Here is a 24157-nt window from a genome sequence, read left to right as displayed (position 1 = left end):
AGTCAAATTGGAGCTGCCGCTGGAGGCCTACAACACAGGACCCGAGTGGCACCGATGACCTGTGCTGCATTTTGTGGCCATGCCAGATCTAAGGAGGCCAGGGATCAAACCTGTACCCTCAGAGAGACAGCGTTGAGTTCTTAACCCAAGGAGCCACAACGGGAACTCCCATATTAAGTATTTTTAAAATGAGAGCTATTTATATTATTATTGCTATTGTCAATAACAAAAACCAGCAGAAGAATGTGAAAAAGGCAATGGGAAACAGCTGCCTACTGGTTCCCCATTTCCCACACATCTGTTCTCTGAGTTCTGGGGCCTCATAATCCCTGCACTTCTCCATGAAGGGGTGAGTCAGAGCAACTAGCCCTGCCTCTCAGGACATGAGACAGTGATGCTTCTCTCGACAAGGACGGAGCTCTGGATGGGACGGCAGGTGCTGGGCAATCAGGTGGAGGTAAGATTGGACGAGAGCAGTCTTCCTGCCTCCCCCAGGGTGTCCCTGGGTGAATGATCGCCCACCATGTACTGGCAGCGAGGACCCTAAGCCCAGATGGGCAGGAGAAGGGCCAAGAATGCCTCCTCCCAAACCCTGATGGGCTAGCGGCTGGGGGCGAAGTTACCTTTGCCCCGTGTACTCCTTAACGTCCGGAGCTGGGCAGGCACCGTCTCTCAAGTCACCGTCATGCACGCTCTTTGTGGCTTTAATTGCACGGTTGTAAACTTTGTCAAGTTCTTCCATGATAAACTTCAGGTCTGAGCAAAGATGAGGAGCCGCTGTGAACCGCCAGAAGAGGGAGGGCAGGTACAGGAGGATCGCCACCAATAACAGGATGTAGGGGAAAAACTGGAAGACAGGAGAGCACATCAGTGGATCTGCACGCCCCCCGCTGGAGCAACTGTGCTAACAAGGGCTGCTCGCAGTTTTCCCACTTTGGGACAAAAGCGCATGCCCCCACCGCTTAGGAACAGCAGGCTCCTTCCCCAGTAGCTCCTTCTTAGGGCTAAATTCACCTGTCCAGGTAATAATGCCTGACACTGGCGACTACCTTTTCCCCCCATTTCAATAGACTTTCACTTAAAATAACTGGACACGACAGGGTACCCAGGGGTGTACCTGAAAAAATAAAATGATTACCCTGTCCTTTAGAATAATCCCTCAACAAAATCCTGATTAAGAAACAGAAAACAGTTGTTTTCTGTTTTTTGTTTTTTTTCTTTTTTAATTGCTACAGGTTTAGGTGGTCACGGAGGCTTTTCAAATGGTTTCTTCCTCTCTGGAATCTGGAGACATGACACAGAAATGCATACCTTTGCGCAAAACAAATCAGAAAAAGGTTGGCCTCAGGGATCCAGGAATTCCCCCACAAAATAGCAGAAATAAGCTGGTAAAAGTCACAGAACGCAGAACGGACCTGCCATGGATGGGACAGACAGTGGGGACCGCAAAACGCTCTTGTTTCACAGCTGGACAATCTCAAGTCCAGAGAAGATGACCACAGGGGGCAACAGTCATGAGGGGAGCAGGTCCAATGAGAGAGGATTTAGATATCAGAGAGGGCCAACAGCATCCAGGCACCAGGGCTCCCGGGCAGTGAGGCAAGGCTTAGCCTCAGAGAAGATGCAGAAAAACCACGGGCCCTCAAGCAGATCTGAGGTTAAGCTCAGCCGAGGGGCCTTGGCAGTGAGGGTGCCAAGCCCCTGACTTCAGTTTCCATATCTATGAAATGGTCACCTAATACAGGTGTTACGGAGATCAAATGAGATACTTTATGGAAAATGCTTAGCATGGTGCCTGGCATGTAACAGGCACTAAAACATACCAACTAAAACCAGCGGCAGGGCTCCTGAGCGGGCAGGTTATCTTACATCCTCACAATGTCCCTGGCGAGGCTGTCACTCATGGCTTCATTTTGCAAAGGGAAAGAGGAACGCCCAGAGCAGTTTCTGGTCACAGAGCACAAAGCTGGGGACAGAGACAGACTATGACGCCTGACCTCTCTTACCCCAGAACCAGGCTTCTTCCACCATGACACGCTGAAAGTATTTTACTTCTCTGGAAAACTCCCTGCCTTTGGACTGGTCTCCCTGCACAGCTCCTCAGAGTGGTGACAGGAAGAGGCCACGACAGCCTTGACTTGACTAAAAAAACCCATCTCCACATCCCCGGGAGCAGACAGAACACCCAGCACCATGACTCTCACTATAAGCTGAGATGTACAGAAAAGTTGCAAAGACGGTACAGAGCATCCTTGAATACATCTCATTCAATTTTCCCTACTGTGAACACCTTACATTTCCATGGTTCCCACGAGGAAGAAACCATCGCGGGCACATCAGGCTTTTATCCGGATGTCACTGTGCTCCCATCCAGGATTTCCACTGCATTCTGTTGTCATGGTTCCCCAGACCCCTTGGTTCTGTGACAGTTCCTCCATCTTTCCTTATTGTTCATGAAGCCTTAACATTTTTATTTTTATGTAGTTTTTCTTTTTAGGGCTGCAAATGGAAGTGTCCAGGCTAGGGGTCAAATCAGAGCTGCAGCTGCCGGGCACAGCCACAGCCACAGCCACAGCCATGCCAGATCCGAGCTGCGTCTGCGACCTACACCACAGCTCATGGCAATGCCAGATCCTTAACCCACTGAGTAAAGCCAGGGATTAAAACAACATCCTCATGGATACTAGTTGGGTTCTTAACCCACTGAGCCACAACAGGAGCTCCAAGAATAACATTTTTAAATGCATAGAATAGCACATACATCCACAGAGGAAATGGATAATGTTGCTATACAGCCATCACACCATTAAAAGACCAATCTGTCTGTGCTTCTTTATTAGCACATTTAATGGGATCTAACAGATGGTCCAACAACAGTAACTCCGAAGTGGTGAAGAGTAAAAAGTACCCCAAGATACCTGTGATGCCAGTGGGTGACACAGTGACAGGGGCACTAATACCACTACAGATTCTTGCCTACTTACATACGCATTTTGTCATGGTATGTTTTTGTTGGAAATGCATAATAAAGCTGACGTGCGGTTTCTTATTCCAGTTTGTGGACTCCCTGAGGCTTGGAAACGTCACAAAGCAGTCACACTAATGCACACGCTGCTTTCGTTTGGGGTTCTGGCACGGATGGGGGTTCTCAAAATTACTAACCCATTGTGCAAACAGCCACTACATAATGACACACAACAGGCTGTAATTAGTTACATTTTGGCTACATAATTCATAATGGGCTGCGGTGAGAAGCAGTGTTCCTTGAACCCCAACCCTCTGAAGGGTGCCTATTAGGACAAAAATGTAACTGCGTGAGGAAGATTTTGTACTGCTTCCATAACTGAAAGAAGCAGGTATTTTCTTGGGGAACCACAGAGGGAACACGATTTCTAACCTGGGGCTGTAGAGTATTTGTCTAAATCACTTTTGTTTCAGAGCTATTTGAATAATAGCATTTTCCCTCCAACCATTCCTTTGAATGGAAAAGAGACTGTTTATAGTCTGGAGCAATTTGTCTAACATGCTGACACGGGGCAATAATTAGTGCACAGCTCACTGCAATTAGAAAAATGAATGTTTAAGGGTGTTGCAATAGTGGCTGTTTTGCTTTCTTCTAAAACAGCCTGGCACCTCGATCACCTCTAGAGGAATGCAGTTGAATGCCCCGTTTCTTAGTTTTTCTCCACAGTTAAACCTCTTTTTTCCTTTTCATCAAAAATAAAAAAGGTGACTTTCAGTGAGTCAGTCACAAGGTGGTATTAAAATGAATTCAACTGAAATAGGAACCCAAAAAAGCATTAAATTACAGTCTTTAAACACCCTTTTGTCCAAATAAGGAATGCAGAAAAATTGCCACGCTTTGAGTGCATCTGCTGGATGGGAACGGATTTGTTCCCAAGCTCTGTCTACTCCCAATTAGTCCTGAGATGCTCGGCACCTTTCAAAGCCATCATTGCACAGTTCTGTACGAGGTCCCAGCTATTTAGCACTGAGCTCTTCCAAAGTTAGTGAAGCCAGGAGTTCTGTTGTGGCTCAGTAATAACGAACCTGACTAATTGCCACGAGGACATGGGTTCGATCCCTGGCCTCGCTCAGTGGGTTAAGGATCCAGCATTGCTGTGAGCCATGGTATAGGACATGGCTGGTTCCCAAGTTGCTGTGGCTGTGGCATAGGCTGGCAGCTTCAGCTCCAATTTGACCCCTAGCCTGGGAATGTCCGTATGCCGTGGTGCAGCCCTAAAAAGACGAACAACAAAACAAGGTTAGGAAGTCTCTCAAAGCACGGGGGATGAAGGAGCTGGCCTGGTCTTCAGTCCAGCTGCCTTAAAACTTTGTTTTGTTTCTGGAAGGAGGGTACTGAGAACAACAGGCCCACCAGATGGAAGGCCTCTTGAAAGGGGAACTGGCCCAACTTCCCTTCGTGTTCAAATCCCCTTTACCTCATCTATGGCAAAGACGTGTTCAACCAGAACTGAACAACTCCTCCCTTGAAATGTATACGATCGTGTCTTATGAGATTAAATGCAGATGGATAAATTCATTCAAAAACATCTCATTTCATTTGCCAGTTAAGTGATGATAATGAACCCAACTAATATCCATGAGAATGCTGGTTCGATCCCTACTCGCTCCATGGGTTAAGGATCTGGCATTGCTGTGGACTGTGGTGTAGGTCGCAGATGTGGCTTGGATCCTGCATTGCTGTGGCTGTGGTGTAGCTGATTGCTACAGCTCCAATTGGACCCCTAGCCTGGGAACCTCCATATGCCGCAGGTGTGGCCCCCCCAAAAAAAGACTCACTCAGCTCTCCACTGCCCTGTAGACAGCCAGACAGCCTCTTTCCTCTGCCTGGTGAACTCTCACCCATCCAGAGCACCAAGGTGAATGAGCGAGCCTACAGGTGAGGAAGTAGCAAGAGCTAAGGACCCAAGGGTGTGTACTAGGGTGAAAACTCATGTCCACCCCAAACCTCGGAATGTGACATGGTTTGGAAATGGGGTTGTTGCAGATGTAACTAGTTAAGATGTGGTCCTGCTAACTTAAGGCGGGCCCCAACCCAATGACAGAGACTGCCATCCCTCTAAGACGGCCACGAGAAGACAAAGTAAAGCTGTGAAGACGGAGGCAGAGACTAAAGCAAAGCACCTATAGCCAAGGACGGCTGGTCACCCCGGGAAACAGAAGAAAGGCACAGACAGACCCTCCCTCTCAGCCCCAAAGGAACGGACTCTGCTGACAACCTGATTTCCAGAACTAGGAGAGAAGAAATTTCTCTTGTTTCAAGCTACTGAGTTTTTGGTAATTTGTCATGGAAATCCTAGGAAACTCATAGAAAGGGGAAGCGGAGACTGAATTACAAAGCTCCCACAGTGTGGGAAGCCACTGCTGGAGGGCGTGATGGAAAGTGATTCTAGAAAGATTATTACAGCAGTGGAAAAAGGAGCACCCTGGAGAGGAGAGAGAGAGCAGGAGGTTACTGCAGTAAGGGGGGGGGGGTCATAAGCACTAGAGCAGCAGTGGGGGAGACAGACCTGAGAGCTACACACACGGGGAAACATGCCTTCCAGGGCCAGCCTGGAAGTGATGCATGGACACGAGGAAGAGCTGAAGCTAATTGTGGGTTTCTCTCTTATGAGGCGGACCTGAGGAGGTGAGAAAGTCTGAACATGAGACACCTGCTATTAAGAACATCTTGATGGGGAGTTCCTGCTGTGGCACAGCGGTAATGAACCTGACTAGTATCATGAGGATGCAGGTTCGATCCCTGTCCCCGTTCAGTGGGTTAAGGATCCAGTGTTGCCGTGAGCTGTGTGTAGATCGCAGATGTAGCTTGGATCCCGCGTGGCTGTGGCAGTGGTGGAGGCCGGCGACTGTAGTTCCAATTTGACCCCTAGCCTGGGAACCTCCATTTGCCATGGGTGTGGCCCTAAAAATAAATAAATAAATAAACAAATGGAATTTCTTGATGGGGGAAACGGCCTGGGGCTTCGGGATGAGCCTATGCACACTGTGGCACATGGAATGACTGGCCAAGGGGGACCTGTGGTACAGCACAGAGACCTCCACCCAATACTCCGTGACGATCTATGTGGGAAAAGAATCTGAAAGAGAATGGACGTGTGTATATATGCACAACTGAATCACTTTGTTGTAGAGCAGACATTATCGCAATACTACAAATCAACTTTACTTCAATAAAACATTAAAAGATAGGAAAAAAGGAATATCTTGGTGAAGATGTGCAGTAGGTAACTAAAAACAAGACAGTCTGTCCATCCTTCCAGCTCAGGATTTTGGAGCATATACAGGGGGTCAAAGCCAAGAGGATGGCTGGGATCCTCCAAGGAGAATGTGCAGAGGGAGACAAGAGACCAGAAAGTAGGTGAGGCCCTAACACTGAAGGGTCAGTGAGCAGCAAGCAGGTAAACCAAGAACAAAGTTCACAGGAGAAGCAATACGTAAAGATCCATGGGTGGCATTTGTTCTGGGGTGCTTGCTGTTCGGACAGTAACGCCCTTAAAGAGAACCTCGAATATGGGAAGTTGGATGAGTTTCTAGCACCCAGGAAGGCGAATGCCTTCATTCCATCAGCAGAGGACAGAGAAGAACAAGAATAGTTCATTTTATTCTGTGCTCCAGGGAAGACACCCAAGGTAGCAGGCTCTGTGCTGCTGCGTGACATTCCGGGAAGGACCTAACAGGAGGAGAGACTCCAAAAAGAGAAGAGGGCAAGCAGGGCATCTACGGGAAAGAAAAAAAGACTCCCGTTAACAAAATTATAGCCAAGCCACAAGGGACAGCGTGCCTAAGGATCTGGAGGAAAATGGATCGGACTGTCCCGTGAAGCGGGAAGTTCTCTCTCACTGGATCACCTGGGAGGGCTTCAGAGCTCTCACACAAGCCTAGACAGTAAAGGTTTGGGAGCCATATGGCCTCTGTCATAACCATGTGACTCTGTCACAGTATAACGGTAGACACAGGTGATGTGCAAATCCATGGGCGTGGCTGGCTTCCAATGAAACTATTTGCAGAAATGGGTGAGGGGCTGGATCTGGCTGGAGCACAGATGTCAGTCTGCCAAGCCCTGTCCTGGATTTTTTTTTTTTTTTTTTTTTTTTTTTTGGTCTTTTTGGGCCGCACCTGTGGCATATGGAAGTTCCCAGGCTAGGGGTCGAATTGGAGCTGCAGCCGCCGGCCTATGCCACAGCCCCAGCAATGCTAGATCTGAGCCGAATCTGCGACCTACACCACAGCTCACGGCAACGCCAGATATTTAACCCACTGAGCGAGGCCAGGGATCGAACCTATATCCTCATGGATTTTAGTCAGGTTCGTTACCACTGAGTCATGACGGGAACTCCTGTCCTGGATCTTTGCTTCTCAAAGAGTAAGGCACAAGCACCCTCAGTATCACCTGGGAACTTGTGAGAAATGCAGAATGCACGCTCCGTCAGACCTACTGAATCTGAGCCTCTATTTCCACAAGGTCTCCAGGTGATCTGTGTGCACACGGAGTTTGGAAAACACTGGTGTACACGAGGGGTGTCTACACCTAAGCTGGCCCAGCAGCAGCAGACTCTCCTGAGAAGTGGAGGAAAACCACACTCCTGGCCTTAACCTCAGAGGCTCCAATCTAGTGGTCTAGATGGGGCCCAGGATCCTGTATTTTTAACACAGATAATGCTAAGGTTTGAAAAACTCTGGCCTGGGAGTTCCTGTTGTGGCTCAGTGGGTTAAGGACCTGACATAGTGTCCATGAGGATGCAGGTTTGATCCCTGACCTCATTCAGTGGGTTAAAGATTCATCATTGCCGGGAGCTGTGGTGTAGGTCGCAGATGCAGCTCGGAGCTGGTGCTGCTGTGGCTGTGGTGTAGGCCGGCAGCTGTAGCTCCAATTCAACCCCTAGCCTGGGAACCTCCATATGCTGCAGGTATGGCTGTAAAAAGAAAAACAAAACAAAACCTCTAGTCTGGAGAACCCCTCCAACTAAGTGTCTATGAATCCACTTTAAGGAAATACACAAAGATTTGACAACTCTGTTCATTTTATTTTCTTGTTCCTATTGTTGTTTGGTTTTCAGTTAAAAACCTGCTTTTCTGGGAGTTCTCTTGTGGCGCAGCAGGTTAAGAATCCAGCATTTTCACTGTAGTGGCCCAGGTCACTGCTGCGGTACGGGTTTGATCCCTGGCCTGGGAACTTCCACATGCCGCAGGTGTGGCTAAAAAAACCAATAGAACAGCAACAAAAACCCCTGCTTTTCTGTTTCAGAAAAGGTTTTGCCTAACAGTTGCCTATGTTACGAACTTGAACAGAGGACAGAACCCCCCCCAAAGGCCCATTATCAAACAGTCCTAGAGTGCCACCTGCTGGTCGCCTTGCATTTCCACCAGATTTCCACCTTAGAGGTGCAAGAGGCCACCAGAAATAAATGGAGTGGCAGAGAAAGGGAGGAGGAAAAGGGAAGGAGGTATGAAAGAAGTCAGTGGAGAGGAATGACAGCATGAATCACATTCCACTGCCTGACACATGCATTAATATCACACCGAGTACCTTCTTTAGGGGGAGTCTGGGTCTCCTGGTTTTAACTCTGGCATCAGAACTGAGCTGAAAAGTGCTCACATAAATGCCATGCCTCTAACCCCCTCATCATGAGCAGTAGTCAGAACACTCCCAGAGAACTAAGTCTGGGTTTTTTGTTTTTTGTTTTGTCTATTTAGGGCCGCACCAGAGGCATATGGAGGTTCCCAGGCTAGGGGTCGAATCAGAGCTATAGCTGCTGGCCTATGCCACAGCCACAGCAAGGCATTTGCAACCTATACCACAGCTAATGGCAATGCTGGATCCTTAACCCACTAAGCAAGGCCAGGGATTGAACCAATGTCCTCATGGATACTAGTTGTGTTCGTTACTACTGAGCCACAGAGGGAACTCCTTAAGTCTGGTTCTGAGCAGGACATGCAAACCACCTCATCTCTCTCCTCACTTGCACATGTAACATGTTCTGAGCATCCGCCTTGGGCTATGCATTGTCCTCAGGGTATAGCGATGAACGGAACACCGCATGGTCTCTGCCTGCATGGAACTTAGCGACTGCAATTCACAATCCATTAAAGAGAATTAAAGTAAGTAATGACCTTATATCCCAGGGTGATTCCAGGAAAAGTGCAGGCAGGCTGCTCTGGGAATACACAGCCAAGCAACACAGATGGGGGGGGGGGGGTACAGCCAATGTTCTGCTTGGCTACTGGCTCATTTCTAGGAACTGGATATCTGAGGCAGGGTGTGCAGTCGGCTGTCCACACAGTGGCCTGTCTTACTTTTAGAAGCTTCGCACTGACTCACCAGGCTCTTGAAGCAGTTTGAAGGCAACAATCCTTAGTCTAGAGGTTCAGGGAAAGCTTCTAGGCAGAGATGATATTTAAGCTGAGACTGGAGTTTATCAGATTTGGGGGGTGGGGGTTCAGGAAGACTCCTCAAAGCAGAGTGTGTGTGAAACAGCCAGGAAACATGAGGCCTATGGGAAATCAGGGTCCCTGGGCCCAGGGGGATGGATGCGTGGGGATGGATCCAGAAGTGATCCGTCCCCAAGGGTTCCCAAGGGCCTGAGGAAGAGTGAACGCTGTTAGCCAAAATAATTTTTGTTTTTGCTTTTTTTTTTTTCCAAAATAGTTTGTTTTTTTAAAAGAACCAGGGACATTTCATGGGGACACTGGTGATTATGTAGAAAAGGGCAGAACGGGAGAAGAAATGACAGCAGCAAGGGGACAAAGATGACAGCCAGCTGCCCTAGGGGCTGGACAGAGGGATGAAAGACTTAAGCTTCATTTAAGAAAGCAGACCAGGTGGGACTCCACGGTGGACAGGACACGGGGCTGGAGAAAGAGTTCCAATGGCCCTCAGATTGCAGGCTGATGAGACAGGGTGGTGGGTGGTGTCATTAACTGAGTAGACATCACAGTGGGGACAAGCAGGAAGTGCAAGTTCAGCTTCGAACAAGACCTACAAGTGTTCAAGTTCAGGGCACCTCTGGGCGTGGATCTGGAGCTCAGGCGAGAAGGCTGGGGTGGAGATGAAGACTGGGGTGTGAGTGGCCCAGAGAAGGAACCCGAAACCAGGAGCCAGGGTTTTACATGAGATGGTCCAGGGAGGGGGGTGCAGCTAGAGACTAGGGCGTGGCCTAGGACAGAGCCTCTGAGGAACCCCAACTCCTCAGGAATGGACAAAAGGGAAAAGAGTCTGCCAGGGCGACAGAGAGCAGGTGCAGGAGGGCGTGGTCCGCAGGACTGGATGTCAGAGAGAAGCCAAGGGGCACACGCATCAGGGATTCACTCAGCATCAGGGAGGCCATTGGCGCCCTGATGCTGATGGGTTTGGTGGAGACAGACGTGCTAAGATGTTAATGGGATGAGAAACCTCAGGAAGGGCCGGTTGAGGATGCAAAGGAGAAAGATGGGAAGCAGGTGTTGCTGCAAGTGGGGAAGGAGGATCCAGAACACAGTGGGACACATGGGGGTCCAGCTTCGGTCAGGAGAAGGGGTCTCATCCGTTCAGGAAAAAGAAGGAGAGGGCTGGTGCTACATGGGGACATTGGGGAGGCCAGGTGGCAGGGAGCTGAGGGTTTCTCGAGTTCGAGTTTGAGCTTGAGCTGCTTTTTCCTCCGAAGGTGGGGGGAGGGCCTCGGAGGGAGGCAGCGGTAGGGAGTGGGATGTCCCAGTGTCACCCCAGGTAATGACAAACTCAGAACAAGGTAGCCACCAGAATGGTGACAAGTGGAAAGGAGGCAAAGGTCTTTGGAGATGACACAGAGGACATTGCATCAGCTGTGTCAGCTGGCAGGACACACAAGGCACTCTGGGGTGGAGAACGCTCACCAAAGTCTTGAATGAATGAGGAGGTGGGGATGACGTGGCTGGGTGTCAGGAACGTCGAAGGAGCCGGGTTTTTACCTGAAGGAAGCACAGCCAGGGTGACGAATATACATGTGCGGAGATGACACAGATCTTCACGCCCACCCTGAACGAAGGACCTCCTGGGCCAACGGTGGGCTCCCTGCCCCCGCCAAGCCCAACAGCTCTTCTGCTGGAAAGACCCTCCGGGTGCCGAGTTCTCCAGCTGGTAACCTGCACCCACCCCTTTTTCCCATGTGAATAACATCTGAAATCGGAGAGGGGCCACGTGCTCAAGCTGTCTGGCCCGGGGACCTTGGATGAGGCATCGCCCGCCATGGTCCTCGGCATCCGCCCTGTGAAAGGAGGAGCCTGTTTTAACAACCACGCGTCCACTGAAGGTGGAGAAGCCAAAAGAAAACCCACAGGAAGAGCTTTCTAAACTTGAAAAAAGAATCCAGCAACCCAAGATCTGGGGAGGTACTCGAAGTGCTGAAAGCGGAGACTCAAACAGATACCTGTACCCTCATGTTCCAGCAGCATCTTCCACCACAGCCAAGAGGTGGAAGCAACTCCAGTGTCCATCAGTGGATGAATACGGAAGGCGGTGTTTACATACAAGGGAATTATTACTCAGACTTTAAAAGGAAGGGAATTCAGAGTTTCCATCGTGGCACAGCGGAAACGAATCTGACTAGGAAGCATGAGGTTGCAGGTTCGATCCCTGGTCTTGCTCAGTGGGTTAAGGATCCGGCGTTGCTGTGAGCTGTGGTGTAGGTCATAGACGCGGCTCAGATCTGGCATGGCTGTAGCTGTAGCATAGGCTGGTGGCAACAGCTCCAATTAGGACCCTAGCCTGGGAACCTCCATATGCCGCAGGTGTGGCCCTAAAAAGACAAAAGACAAAAAAAAAGAAAAAAAAAAAAAGAAAGAAGGGAATTCTGATGCATGCTCTATATAACATGAGTGCAACTTCAAAACATTATGCTAAGTGAAACAAGCCAGATACAAAAGGACAAATATTATTTTTTTCCTTCTTTCTTTTTGGCTGTGTTCACAGCATGTTCCTGGGTCACGGATCGAATCCGCACCATAGCAGTGACGGGAGCCGCAGCAGTGACAATGCAGTCCTTAACCCGCTAAGCCATACAAGAGCTCAGGACAAATATTATCTGACCTCACTTATATGAGGTACCCAGAATAGGCAAACTCACCCAGGTAGCCAAAGAGACAGGAAGCTGAGTGCTCGCCAGGGTGGAGGAAGGGAAAATAGGCAGTCGGTGCTTACTGAGCACAGAGGGTCAGTCTGGGAAGATGAAACAGACGGATGATGGTAGCAGATGCACCACAAGGTGAATGTATTTAACGCCACTGACGTGCACACCTCAAAAGAGGCTAAAAAGTTAAATCTTACAACGTGTCTCCTTTATCACACACACGCAAAACTTGAAAAGGCATCAATGGGAAGAAAATAAGGCAGCTGTAGTTACAGAATCCAGCCTGGCTAAGGAAGCCACACGGACACAGCCGCACTCCCTTTAGGCTGCAAACCTGATTTTCCTCGGACCACCTGCACTAGTTTCTTTGGAGGCACACACCCCAGTCCCACACGCTGGATGGCTTAAAACAACAGAAATTTGTCCTCTCACTGTTCTGGAGGCTAGAAGAACAAAATCAAGCTGGTGGCAGGTCTATGTTCCCTTCCAGCCTGGACGGGAGGATCCCTCCTCCCGCTTCCAGTGTCTGGGGGCCCCACACGTGTATGGCTCATGGCAGCAGGACGCCAATCCAGGCCTCTATCATCACGTGGCCGTTTTCTCCCTGTGTGTTCCTGCATCACCCTCCCTCTGGGCATGTCGGGTTCAGATGTCCCCCTTCTGAGGGCATCAGACCCACTGGGTTAAGGGCCCATCCTATGCCATGAACTCATCTTAACCAACCACGTCTGCAGCAAGCCTAGATCCAAATCAAGTCATAGTCTAGGGCGCCAACATAGGGTCTGGGGGGACACAACAGAACCCACGACACCAACCAAACGAAGAGTTCATCTAAGTCTCAGTGTCCCGGCAGCATCTGACACAGGCTATGATATTGCTGCGGCCCTTCTTGAAGATACCCTGGTTTTCATTTGAACAAAACACCCTTATCCTTTTCCCCAGGACCCCCAGCCCTCTGTCTCCTTTGTCGACACCCCCTACTGCCCCACCTCTCAGGGGCGCAGCACCCTCTCTGACCTGGTCCCCCCCCTGCCCTCACTCCCTAGGAAATCCCACCCAGTCCCACCGTGTTAAATACCATCCCCGGAGAGACCACGATATATACGCCCCACCCCACTCTCACAGCTTCAGCCACCACGGGCCACTGCCTGCGTGACACCTCCCTGGGCCACCGAGCATCTAATGCCACATGTTCCAGCAGAAGTATTTGGTTTTCTTCTAAAACTGTCTCCTTCCCCAGAGCCACAATGGGAAGGCCCCCAAATCTGTCTACTTTTCATCCGCTCCACTATTGCCACCTGACGCCAGTGGATGGGACACTTCGGCTGTGAGCCATGTCCAGCCACAACAGATGGTGTATATATACCGTCTCCCTCGATATAGAGCTGCAGCAGTGACCGTGACCAGCAAGGAAAACAATTACCATCTGGCCCTTTACAGAAAAGTCTGATAACCCCTGGTCTAAGCAGTTAATATCATCCTTTGACTGTCCTTTAGGTCATCTTCGAGTCATCAATAAAACACCAAGTGGTGCGCTTAGATCGACTGTTCTTTGCCTTCTCAGAAATAACAGCTTCTCTTCCTTTTTGTTTCTGGATCAAAACCCTCACTCTATGCCTACCGGTGGCCCTGTCCCTGCCTCTGTTCCCTCCGAGGACAACATCAGGTTCACCCTGCTCAGGGACCTGCCATGGCTCCCACGGTCTCCGGCATTTAACCTGTGTCCCTTCTTAGTTTTCGAAGATCCTCTGTAACACTGGCCCGACCCTCCACAGTCAATTCAGGGCTTCCGACAGGACGAGCCAACAGCCTGCCCATCTCCCAGAAGGTGCTTAGTAGATGGAGAATAAAGAACTATGGGGAATCTGGAGTTCCTGTCGTGGCTCAGTGGTTAGCGAATCCGACTAGGAACCACGAGGTTGGTGGTTCGATCCCTGGCCTTGCTCAGTGGGTTAAGGATCCGGCGTTGCCATGAGCCATGGTGTGGGTCGCAGACACTGCTTGGATCCTGCACTGCTGTGGCTGTGGTGTAGGCTGGCGGCTCTAGCTCCAATTAGACCCCTAGCCTGGGAACTTCCATATGCCACAGGTGCAGCCCTAGAAAAAGACAAAGAAAAAAAACAGACAAAAAAAAAAGCATGTCTGATCAATCTCTTATTTGGATCTCCTGCGGATCTGTTTCCGGCGCTGGGTTTTCTCTTGGTTTTCTTATACACTGCTCTTTTCGATTGTGTGCTGATCATTACACATGATAAACTGGAGTAAGAACCCAGTGCTGGGGATGAAGTTATTTCCTCCAGAGAGGAAAGGTTTATTTTTGCTTCTGGCTGGTGGGTGAACTCTGTGACAATCCTGAATCCGCTTCATTCAGTTGGTCCTGAACTGCCTCAAACCGAGACTCCAGACCCTAGGAGGGCTGGCTGACCTCTGCATCACACCCTTACTCCCCAGCAACGGCCTCTCAAGCCTGGGGTGTTGACCCAGATCCTTCCAACCTGGCCCATCCCCACTTCGATTTTTGTCCCCAGCCCTGTGAATCTGGCAAGAACTCTGCTCAGATCCTCAGCCCAACTTCCGCCCCAACCAGCTAGGCCACCATCACTGGAAAGAGCGTTCCTTCATCTCTCACCGACATTGGACACTTAAGGCTTAGCTACCCACACTGCTTGGCTACCCACACTGCTTTCCTGGATGTGCCCCCCGGCCCTGCAGCGGCAGGGGAAACCCAGAGACCGGATGCTCGCCTTCCAGCCAGCAACTGGTCCTGGACTCCTGGGCAGGACCTTTCCAAGTGCTCATGTCCTCACATGTAAAATGCACCGGGATCAAAATCTCTGAATTTCTTCCTGCTCTAAAAGTTTCGCAGCCTCGAACACCCCTGCCAACTCTTACACCGGACAATCCCAGGGCACACACTCTTCTTCTGCGGATCCAGCAGTGCCCAGCCCTGCCACTGACTGCGCCCTTCCATTCTCAGAAGGCCATTATAACAAATGGGTTTAAAGCACAACAGCCTGCATTGAGATTTGCAAACAAAGATGTCTAGTTTCTAGAGCTGTGCCCATTCATACTGAAATCCTTATTATTTTCTGCCCTGGCTACCAAGCCATGCAAAGTTGATGAAGCCCCAATGAATGCTCAAGTCGAAAGTCAAAGACAAAAGCCCAACCCCAAAGAAGAAAGGAGTCGTCAGCACAGGGCATGATGATGCCCAGTGGCCCGCAATACATACTCAACACGAAAGGAACAAGCCTGAGTCACAGCAGAGGACTGCAGCTGTTCTTTTTTAATCAGAAGGGGCCTTCCCTTGTGGCTCACAACATGACACAATGTTGCTTCTCAAAAAGAAGGATGCCGACTCTGCCGACTCTGTGTTCAGCAACAGGTCAAGGCAGGAGAGAGTCGACCTTCAGCCTCTGGTTTTTCAGAAGCAAACATTCCACGCCTTCCCCAGTGAATGAGGACACCGGAAGATACACAAACATTCTAGTCCTCTTTGTGATGGACAAAAGGACCGGGGGTAGAAAATAATGACAGTCGGAAACAAAGTCCCACTTTCACAAGTGCAGAGAAGACCCAGTGGAGCCACTTCATTTTGCAGAGAGCACTCTCCTGCCCTAACCTGCTGACTCTGGCCCAGGGTCCACATGGCCAGGCTGTGTGCCCTGTGCGCCCACCCCTCTCAACGGGGCTCCTGACCCCTCTTCTTCTCTGCTGACACCGGTGTCTCCTGGGGAGCATCTCTGCTTCCTTACAGCATGTGGACCCATCAGAAAGCAAAGGAATTGTATTCCAAAAGCTGTGCTGCAGCTAACACCCCAGACGGAGTCATCTGTGGGCTTCTTCTTTTTTTTTTTTTTTTGCTTTTTAGGGCCCCACCCGCAGCATAGGGAGGTTCCCAGGCTAGCGGTCTAATCAGAGCTATAGCTGCTGGCCTATGTCACAGCCACAGCAATACCAGATCTGAGCCGCGTCTGCAACCTACACCATAGCTCAAGGCAACACCAGATCCTTAACCCACTGCTCGAGGCCAGGGATCGAACCCACAACCTCACGGTTCCTAGTCAGACTCGTTTCTGCTGCAGCATGATGGGAACTCCCCCCAGGCTTCTTGATGCTGCAGTAACACACCGGCTAGAAGCTACTGACCAGTTGATCTTTACTTTTCCCAAGAGACCCGGCATGGGCTGGAGAGGAGCTGGCCAAAGCTCTGACTTCCCAGCTCTGTGCTCCCCGACAATGGGCACTCAGGCCTGACAAAGGTACTGAGAGCCTCCTATGCCCAGACACTGCTGGGCATCAAGGGCAGAGGGTGATTGAGACACGTGAGGACCCGGCCATCACAGAACTAAAACCAAAGAGCACCTCAGTTTCCCACCTGCTAAAGGTGGGGGCTGGACCGAGTCACATCTGAGGTTCCTTGTGATTTTAAAGGACTACGGCCGCACAATCTGAGCTGCAGTCCTGGTTGGCCACATGTACCTGGTCAGGACTGTGACCTGGCACAGCCTCTCTGGGCCTCAGTTCCCATGTCTGTAACGCAAACAGGCGAGATCTGCGATGTCCCCAGTTACCTTATGCAGGCACAGTGGGAGGTTTCTAGAGTCGCCCCGCAAGGTGTCCTTCTGCTGGACGGCCGCCCAACAGTAAGAGTCGACGAAGGCAGCCTGACGCCACGAGAAAGAACTGGGGGAGAAGCAGCTTATTTGGGTACCTGAGAAGCAAGAAGAGATTGTTCCAAGTAAATGAAAGAACAGGTGTCTGGACCCTTCCTGCCCACCCAGCACCCCCCGCCCCCCGCCCCATTCTCAGGCTCTCATATGTTTGCTAAGACACCAAGTGCCACACTCGGAGCGAGGCCAACATGAAACCCAACTCCCACGTCTGTAGTCAAGTGGAACAGCTTCGTGCCTACTGGCCCTGGCAGCGGTTTGGGCTCAGCTGGGGGAACACTCTTGAGGGAAGTAAAAGAGTCATAAAGAGAGAAAGTGAGCAAGAAAGGAACCAGAGCCGAACACGTATTAAGGAAACACACAGCGCTGGTTCTGTTCCGGGCAAGGATTGAGGGAAAGGAGGGGGCTTAAAAGGTGGGGAAGGGGAGGGAGGAGGAGAGTCACCGTGGAACACTGGACCAGAAGAGGAGTCTGCGGGATGCAGCCTGAGGAAGAGAAGGCTGGGCGAACATGCAGTACTTCATCACTCGATGGCAAACCGGCGCTTTCCCAGCTCCATTAAGAAAACAGAAGGCACAGGCCTAGGAGTTCCCGCTGTGGCTCAGTGGGTGATGACACTGGCTAGTATCCAGGAGGATACAGGTTTGATCCCTGGCCTCGCTCAGTGGGTTAAGGATCTGGTGTTCCCGTGAACTGCGGTGGAGGTTGCAGATGCGGCTCGGATACTGCGTGGCTGTGGCACAGGCCAGGAGCTGTAGCTCTGATGCCACCCGTAGCCTGGGAACTTCCATATATGCAGATGAGAGGGAAGGAAGGGAGGAAAGGAAGGGAGGGAGGGAGGGAGACAGGGAGGGAAGGAGGGAAGGAACAGGCCAAAACCTTACTGTTTACATTAAGAAGGCAGATGCTCCAGGCTACAAACCCGCAGACAGGGAAATGCTTGCTGGTTGGAGCAGTGGGAGAGCGGGGTCCCACTCCAAGCTCTGCGGTCAACTTGCTCATCTGGGAAAGGGCTCTGGGCATCACTGTGCAAATGCTACTGTTACTACTTACTCCCTGGAAGAGTCTTCATGCTCCTGAGCGCCCGTGTGCTCCTGACTCACGTGCAAAAACTGGCAGAGAGGACTTAGGGGAGGTGTGGGGCTGAAGCCATGTCCCCCTCTTTGCCAGCAAGGAAGAGGGTCTGGCAGCCACGAGCCCAGCTCCACTCCTCTGTCCCATCAGGCAGGGATGGGAGCGTGTGTCTGTCCCAGCACAGGGACCAGCAGGGACACTCTCTTCCACATCCTGTGAGGCAGGAGAGAGCTACGTGCCTGGGCTCTGACCTTAGCTGTGTTTAAACCTAACTCTGCCACTCACAGCTGAGTGACCTCAGGTCACTTACCTTCCAAAGCCAGGGACTCCCCAAAAGGGGCTGACATGAATGCCTACATACCTAGTTCCTAGCAGCTGCTCACTGAGTGTTACACCCTTCTATCCAAAGCGGTTAGCAGGCTCTGTTACAGCTTGCGGGGGGGCTATCATTTTCCCTACATACCCTGCAGAGAAGACAGGACAGTAGGAAGACACCGAGCTGGACTTCCCTGGTCCCTTTATAAGGGACATAAAAAGCCTCAAAGGGTCACCTTCCTCTAGGGAGGGGTTGGCCTTTGCACTTGCGACAGCAGAGGGCAGGGATAAGGACGTTGTCAGAGAGGAGATTCTTGTGGTGAAGGGGGTACAACGGGGCCAGGCTCTGAGGACCCCCTCTTCTTTTATCAGGTGCCTTTATGCCCACAGACATCAAGAGGGGACTTCTCAGCAAGAGCCCTTGGGGATCACTGTGACAAGTCACACGCCATTGAAACTGCCCTATAATAGGGTAGGTTCTGGCCCATCAGGAATGGCTTAAATATGAGCTGGGGGTGGGGACCACACTTCAAGGTCCCTTCCAACTCTTATCCCATTAAACTTGGGTTCTTACACTTTATAAACGATAGAGCAGTCAGGACAGGAGCCAGCCTCACTCTGCCCTTGCACTGGCGTGCCTTTGTCACACGTACATACGAGGTCCCAGACACCAAGGCTTACTGGGCATAAAACAGCACATACTATAAGAAGGACAGACCGGTTACAGGTGGATGGTTTCTGGCAAGCCGCCTGCTCGGCAGCACCTTGTCCAAACATGTTCTCGTGAAAATGGACAATGCGGTTAGGTCTTCCAGGAAACCCGTCTGGCCCTTAAGTTCCTAAGGTACAGCCCTCGTACCATGTACCTACTTTCAAAACATGTCATTACCTACTTTCCGGGGGGGAAAAGAGCTTCAAGTTGTCTTGAGACCCAGGGGCCGCCCCCAGGGCAGTGGTAGAAACCGCTGGGGCATAAAGAACTAAACTTTTCACACCAAAGCTTTTGCAAGAGAGGAAGAAAGGAAATGGAACTGGATCTAGCCACAGAGGCTGAGGAGGGGCTGAGCTCCTAAATCAACGTTCTTCATCAGGAAGGGGAGGTCAGAAGGAAAGACAACCAACATTCATAGGACACCAAGCCACCCCTTGATAATTACTCCCTGTGGTTGCCAAGGGGGAGGAGGAGGGAGCAGGATGGACTGGGGGTTTGGGGTTAGCAGATGCAAACTACGGCAATCGGAGTCGATCAGCAAGGAGGTCCTGCCGTAGAGCACAGGGAACTCTATCCAATCTCTTGCAATGGAACACGACGGAGGATAACGTGAGCAAAAGACTTTCTTCCAGAGCGGCAGCCCAGCTGAGACCTGCTCCTGCATTGCAGACGCAGCTGGCAGAGAACCAGAGGGCAACACAGCCCCAAGGGAGACAGACGGGAGCTGCGGGTGGTCAGCCCAGCGGCTTCTTCGTGGCACCCTCTGCACCAGCTAGTACAAGGCTCTCTTTCTGGTCCACCACACCACGGGGGCTTCCGCCTCGTTTTGCTGTCCCTCCCTTTCTGATAAGCTTTCTTTTCATTCTTATGCATTCCTATTAGCTGGTGGGTTAGGAGGGCCTGCATCTGAAGGGCTTGGAGTTCTGGGCAAGCCCCCAGCATCAGCTGAGAAACACATCCAGCCACCCTCGCCCTGGGGGTGGGGGTCGGGGTGGGGCTGCGCTGCACCTGCATTTCAATACCAAGAGCAACTCAGAGGGGGGCACAGATATCTGGCTCGCTGAGAAGTTAAGGAAATGCATCAAAACTACAAGTTTAACAAAACACCAATAGAATGAGCTAGCTAACTGCCTGGAAGGACTTTAAAGGAACTTTCAAAGGAAAGAGATTCTAAGCTGGTAACGGTTACAGTGAAGAGGCTAAAGGAGCAGCAGAGGCAAGAAAAGGGAACCACCCCTTGCTGTGCACAGCGACTCATTTTTATTTATTCATTTAAAACATTTTATTAAGTAATTTACAATGTTCTGTCAATTCCTGATGTACAGCAAAGGGACGTAGTCATACATACATACATATATATAAATATAAATACATTCTCTTTCTCATATTATTTATCATATTCTATCACAAGTGATTGGATAGAGTTCCCCGTGCTATACAGCAGGACCTCCTTGCTTATCCATTCTAAATTTTATTTATTTATTATTTATTTATGTTAGGGCCACACCTTTGGCATATGGAAGTTCCCAGGCTAGGGGTCAAATTGGAGCTGCAGACCTACATCAGAGGCACAGCAAGGCCAGATCCTTAACCTACTGAATGAGGCCAGGGATCAAACCCGCATCCTCACAGACACTGTGTGGGGTCCTGAACCCCCTGAGCCACAGTGGGAACTTCTGACCCCATTTTAAAGGTAAGGAAAGTGAGGCACTGAACTCTTGGGCTGGTGAGTTATAGAGCTGGGACTTCAACCTGGGTTTCCATCTTTACCTTCCAGACACAAGAAAGAGGAGGCAAAAAGCACAGGTTATTGAAGAAAGTTGGGTCAGAGGAGGTCAAAGGGTAAGAGGGAGACAGGTGAGTTTCTCTGAGGAAAACAGTAAATCCTGGGGTTGCTCTTCTGCGAAGCAGAAAGCGAAAGCAGACCATACTCATGATAACATCAATGTTTATCATTACTACTGACATAGCAATTTTAAAAGTTTGCAAGACGTTTTAATTTTTACAAAACAAAAAAAATCAGTTCCAGTTCGCTTTATTGTAAATTATATACTACACACACAACTCACACACGTACACACATAAGGGATCCAGCTAGATCACAATACTGACTCTGAAAGTTCTGGCTATATTTGAAGGCTGGTCCCCAAACTGAAAACTACTCTATTATAAACTCCAGAGTTCAGTGAGAACAATTACATTAAAAAGACACTGGTATAGAGACACTGGAGTGGCCAGCGCCTAAAAATAAACACTTAAGAGCAATAAACACTCTAGGGATGGAACAGGTCTGAATTTGTCTCAAGTACCTTTGACACCAACATACGGCCAAATGAAGTCTGTCCCAAAAAATCATTTCAGAGATCTAAACCATGATAGAACAGAGCAAAATTCTAAGAATCTCAGGATAACCTCTCTTTCTAAGAAACAGCCAAATTCCTCCCCTTTCACCTCTCCAGCTGACTACAACCCAAACCCACTACTAGGGTTAGGGTTAGGGTTAGGGTTTGGGTTAGGGTTAGGGTTAGGGGACCATGGTCCTCGGCATCCGCCCTGTGAAAGGAGGTTCCCTCTCTATTCGTTATGATAAAAAGGTACTACCCCTTCCCTACATTTTATTTTTAGCATCGACAGGGGCTCATGAAGATTTTCACTTTTCAATATTGTATAATCCATTCCTCTTATTTTTAATTTTTAAAAATTTCTGCTTTTTAGAGCCACACTTGTGGCATATAGATGTCCCCAGGCTAGGGGTGGAATCGGAGCTGCAGCTGCCGGCCTCCACCACAGCCACAGCAACGCAGACTCTGAGCCGCGTCTGTGACCTACACCACAGCTCACGGCAACGCCGGATCCTTAACCCATCAAGTCAGATAGATTCGATCCCTCAGCAAGGCCAGGGATCGAATCTATATCCTCATGGATACTAGCTGGATTCATTTCTGCTGAGCCACAACAGCAGCTTCCTCCTGCTACTCATTCTGATGCTCAAATTGTTTCAAATGCGCTCCTACATCTAACATGCTCCCCTCCGTCTTGGAGCGCTTCTGTTCTTCCTGGCACAAGATGTTCTGGGCTTATCTTGTACTTTGCCTGCTGCAGCCCTGCAACTGGCCATGTCTCCAAGGAGCCTGTGATTCCTTTTAGTGTGTCGTAAAATTTTAAAACCAGGATTTAGATGCTAGATTTAAATGTGTTCATTGCTACTGGGATATTACTGCTCCTCGGCCCTTTCAGCAGGCACAGCTAGGAAATCAATGTGTGTGTGTGTGTGTGTGTGTGTGTGTGTGAGTTTACACTGAGCCTTCTAACCTCAATCTAATACCACTAGGGTCTTCTTTGCCTTCCCCCACTCCGTGTTTGTATTTTCTGTCTTTCATTCAGACCCTTAGCTCCCAAATACATCAAGAGAATACTCGTTTACTCAATCCTAAAACTCACACAAAATAATTTCAGAATTTTTAAAGCAAAGATATCTTCTGATTTTCAATGTAAAAGGTTCACTCTAGATGCTAGGTCAAAAACTGGCCATTCAGGGTCAAGAACAGAAGCAGAGACCAGTAGAAACTCTACTGCCCTAGACCAGGTGAGAGACGGCATGAAGACACAAAGCACGCATCTGCCTGAGGTCGCTTCCATCACCTCTAGTTCCAAGCCTGGTCCAGGCCAAAGGCTTGGCTTCCATGAAATGCAGATGAAGGCAGAAGGAAAATGAAAAGTAAAAAGGGAAATAATACAAACATCTCTACCATAATACAATTGATGTGTTAAAAACGTAGTGCTCTGTAAAATCACTAAAATAACAGAGCTAGAGTATAAGGATTGAGGCCCATCACTCAAAATCTCTGCAGATTTTGTGCCTAGAGCACTAGCCAAACAGCAACAATCCTGATAAAAACATACTAGTTTGATGAAGGAGTTTAAAGAAGGCTGCTGAGTTAGGCACCCAAGTATAAGAGTGAAACACACAGAGGGAGTTCCTGTCGTGGCTCAGCGGAAACAAATCTGACTAGCATCCATGAGGACACAGGTTCGATCCTTGGCCTTGCTCAATGGGTTAAGGATCCAGTGGTGTAGATCACAGACACAGCTCGGATTTGCCATTGCTGTGGCTGTGGCGTAGGCCAGCGGCTATAGCTCCAATTAGACCCCTAGCCTGGGAACTCCATATGCTGCAGGTGCCAAAAAAAAAAAAAAAAAAAAAAAGAAGAGAAAGAAAGAAAGAAACACACAGAGACCAGAAAGAACCACATGGACAGCACTTCCAAAACAGGGCACTTGACCAAATGGAGCCAAGAGGAGAAGCATGTGGTGAATGGGCATCGTGTGTGCCATACTCCTCTGAAGCTTCCTTCATCATCTTACTTGGTAGCACAAACCATGCACAAACTGGCAAAAAGGCAGATGAACCAAAGTGACTCACAGATTACACTGGTATTCCCCTATATACTGATGACACATAAGCTACTTCCCATCACAGAATCACCTATGAAAGGAGAACAGACGTCACAATAAGATAGGAATTAGATGCCTCATTTAATCACATAAAAGAACCTATGAGCTAGCTATCAGTTAGTGCATTTGCCAGATGAGGAAACAGAGACTCAGAAATTAAGCAACTTCCAGAATCAGGCAGAGCTAATACTTGGTATAAGTTTGATATAACTCCAAGTGCACAGCCTACTTTTTCCCCCATGTGATGACACCCTGAGAAGAATGGACCAGGGGGGAAAGAGGGTGGAGGGAGACGAACAGGTGCTGTGGGGAAAGGCCAGCCAGTAACACAGGTGAAGCAGCAAAGCGCCAGCCTCAATCTCCCAGCAGCCTGATCCTGAGCCCTGGGCCAAGTTCACAAGAAAGTGTCATCAGAAACCTCAGGGTCAACAAGAGCAGCCCCACGTGGTCCATGGCAGGTGTGTGAGACCTAACACCAAGAACCTAAAGCTACTTCGTATGGAGTCAGAAAGCTTGTTGGCAGAATGAAGGGGGCCAACCAAGGGGGATGCTCACCCAATAGGGGTGGAGGCTGGACCCACAGAGGGAAGGAAGGGCTGGATCAAATAAACTACATCAGACACACGCAGCAGGAAAGACGTGTGAGAGCCAGAAATAAACCCTGCAGCAGCCCCAGCCTGGTCACACATCCTCTGAAACGTGGTCTTGGTTTTTGCACTCTAAGAGGGCAATGCGGAAAGCAGGCGCCATCCCAAATGAACACAGATGCTGCCCCCAGGAAGCGGGGTAGGAGAGAGGGCTTAAAATCAAAGGCCCAGGAA

The 24157-nt window shown here is 49.8% G+C and overlaps 1 protein-coding gene across 1 annotated transcript in view; it reads right to left on the bottom strand.

Annotated features, from left to right (window-relative positions):
- Positions 1 to 24157, bottom strand: part of PANX1 (pannexin 1) — a 47586-nt gene that overhangs the window by 7249 nt on the left and 16180 nt on the right. The window contains exons 2-3 of the mRNA XM_003482597.4: positions 16682 to 16821; positions 624 to 847 (exon numbers count right to left, since the gene is read on the bottom strand). Coding sequence (XP_003482645.1) covers positions 624 to 847; positions 16682 to 16821 — 364 coding nt within the window. The remainder of the gene's footprint in view (positions 1 to 623; positions 848 to 16681; positions 16822 to 24157) is intronic.

This window comes from Sus scrofa, chromosome 9, assembly GCF_000003025.6.
Source record: "Sus scrofa isolate TJ Tabasco breed Duroc chromosome 9, Sscrofa11.1, whole genome shotgun sequence".
Classification (NCBI taxonomy): Eukaryota; Metazoa; Chordata; class Mammalia; order Artiodactyla; family Suidae; genus Sus; species Sus scrofa.
The sequence above is the reverse complement of the archived record's forward strand: the minus strand, read 5'-3'. Positions and strand labels throughout refer to the sequence as shown.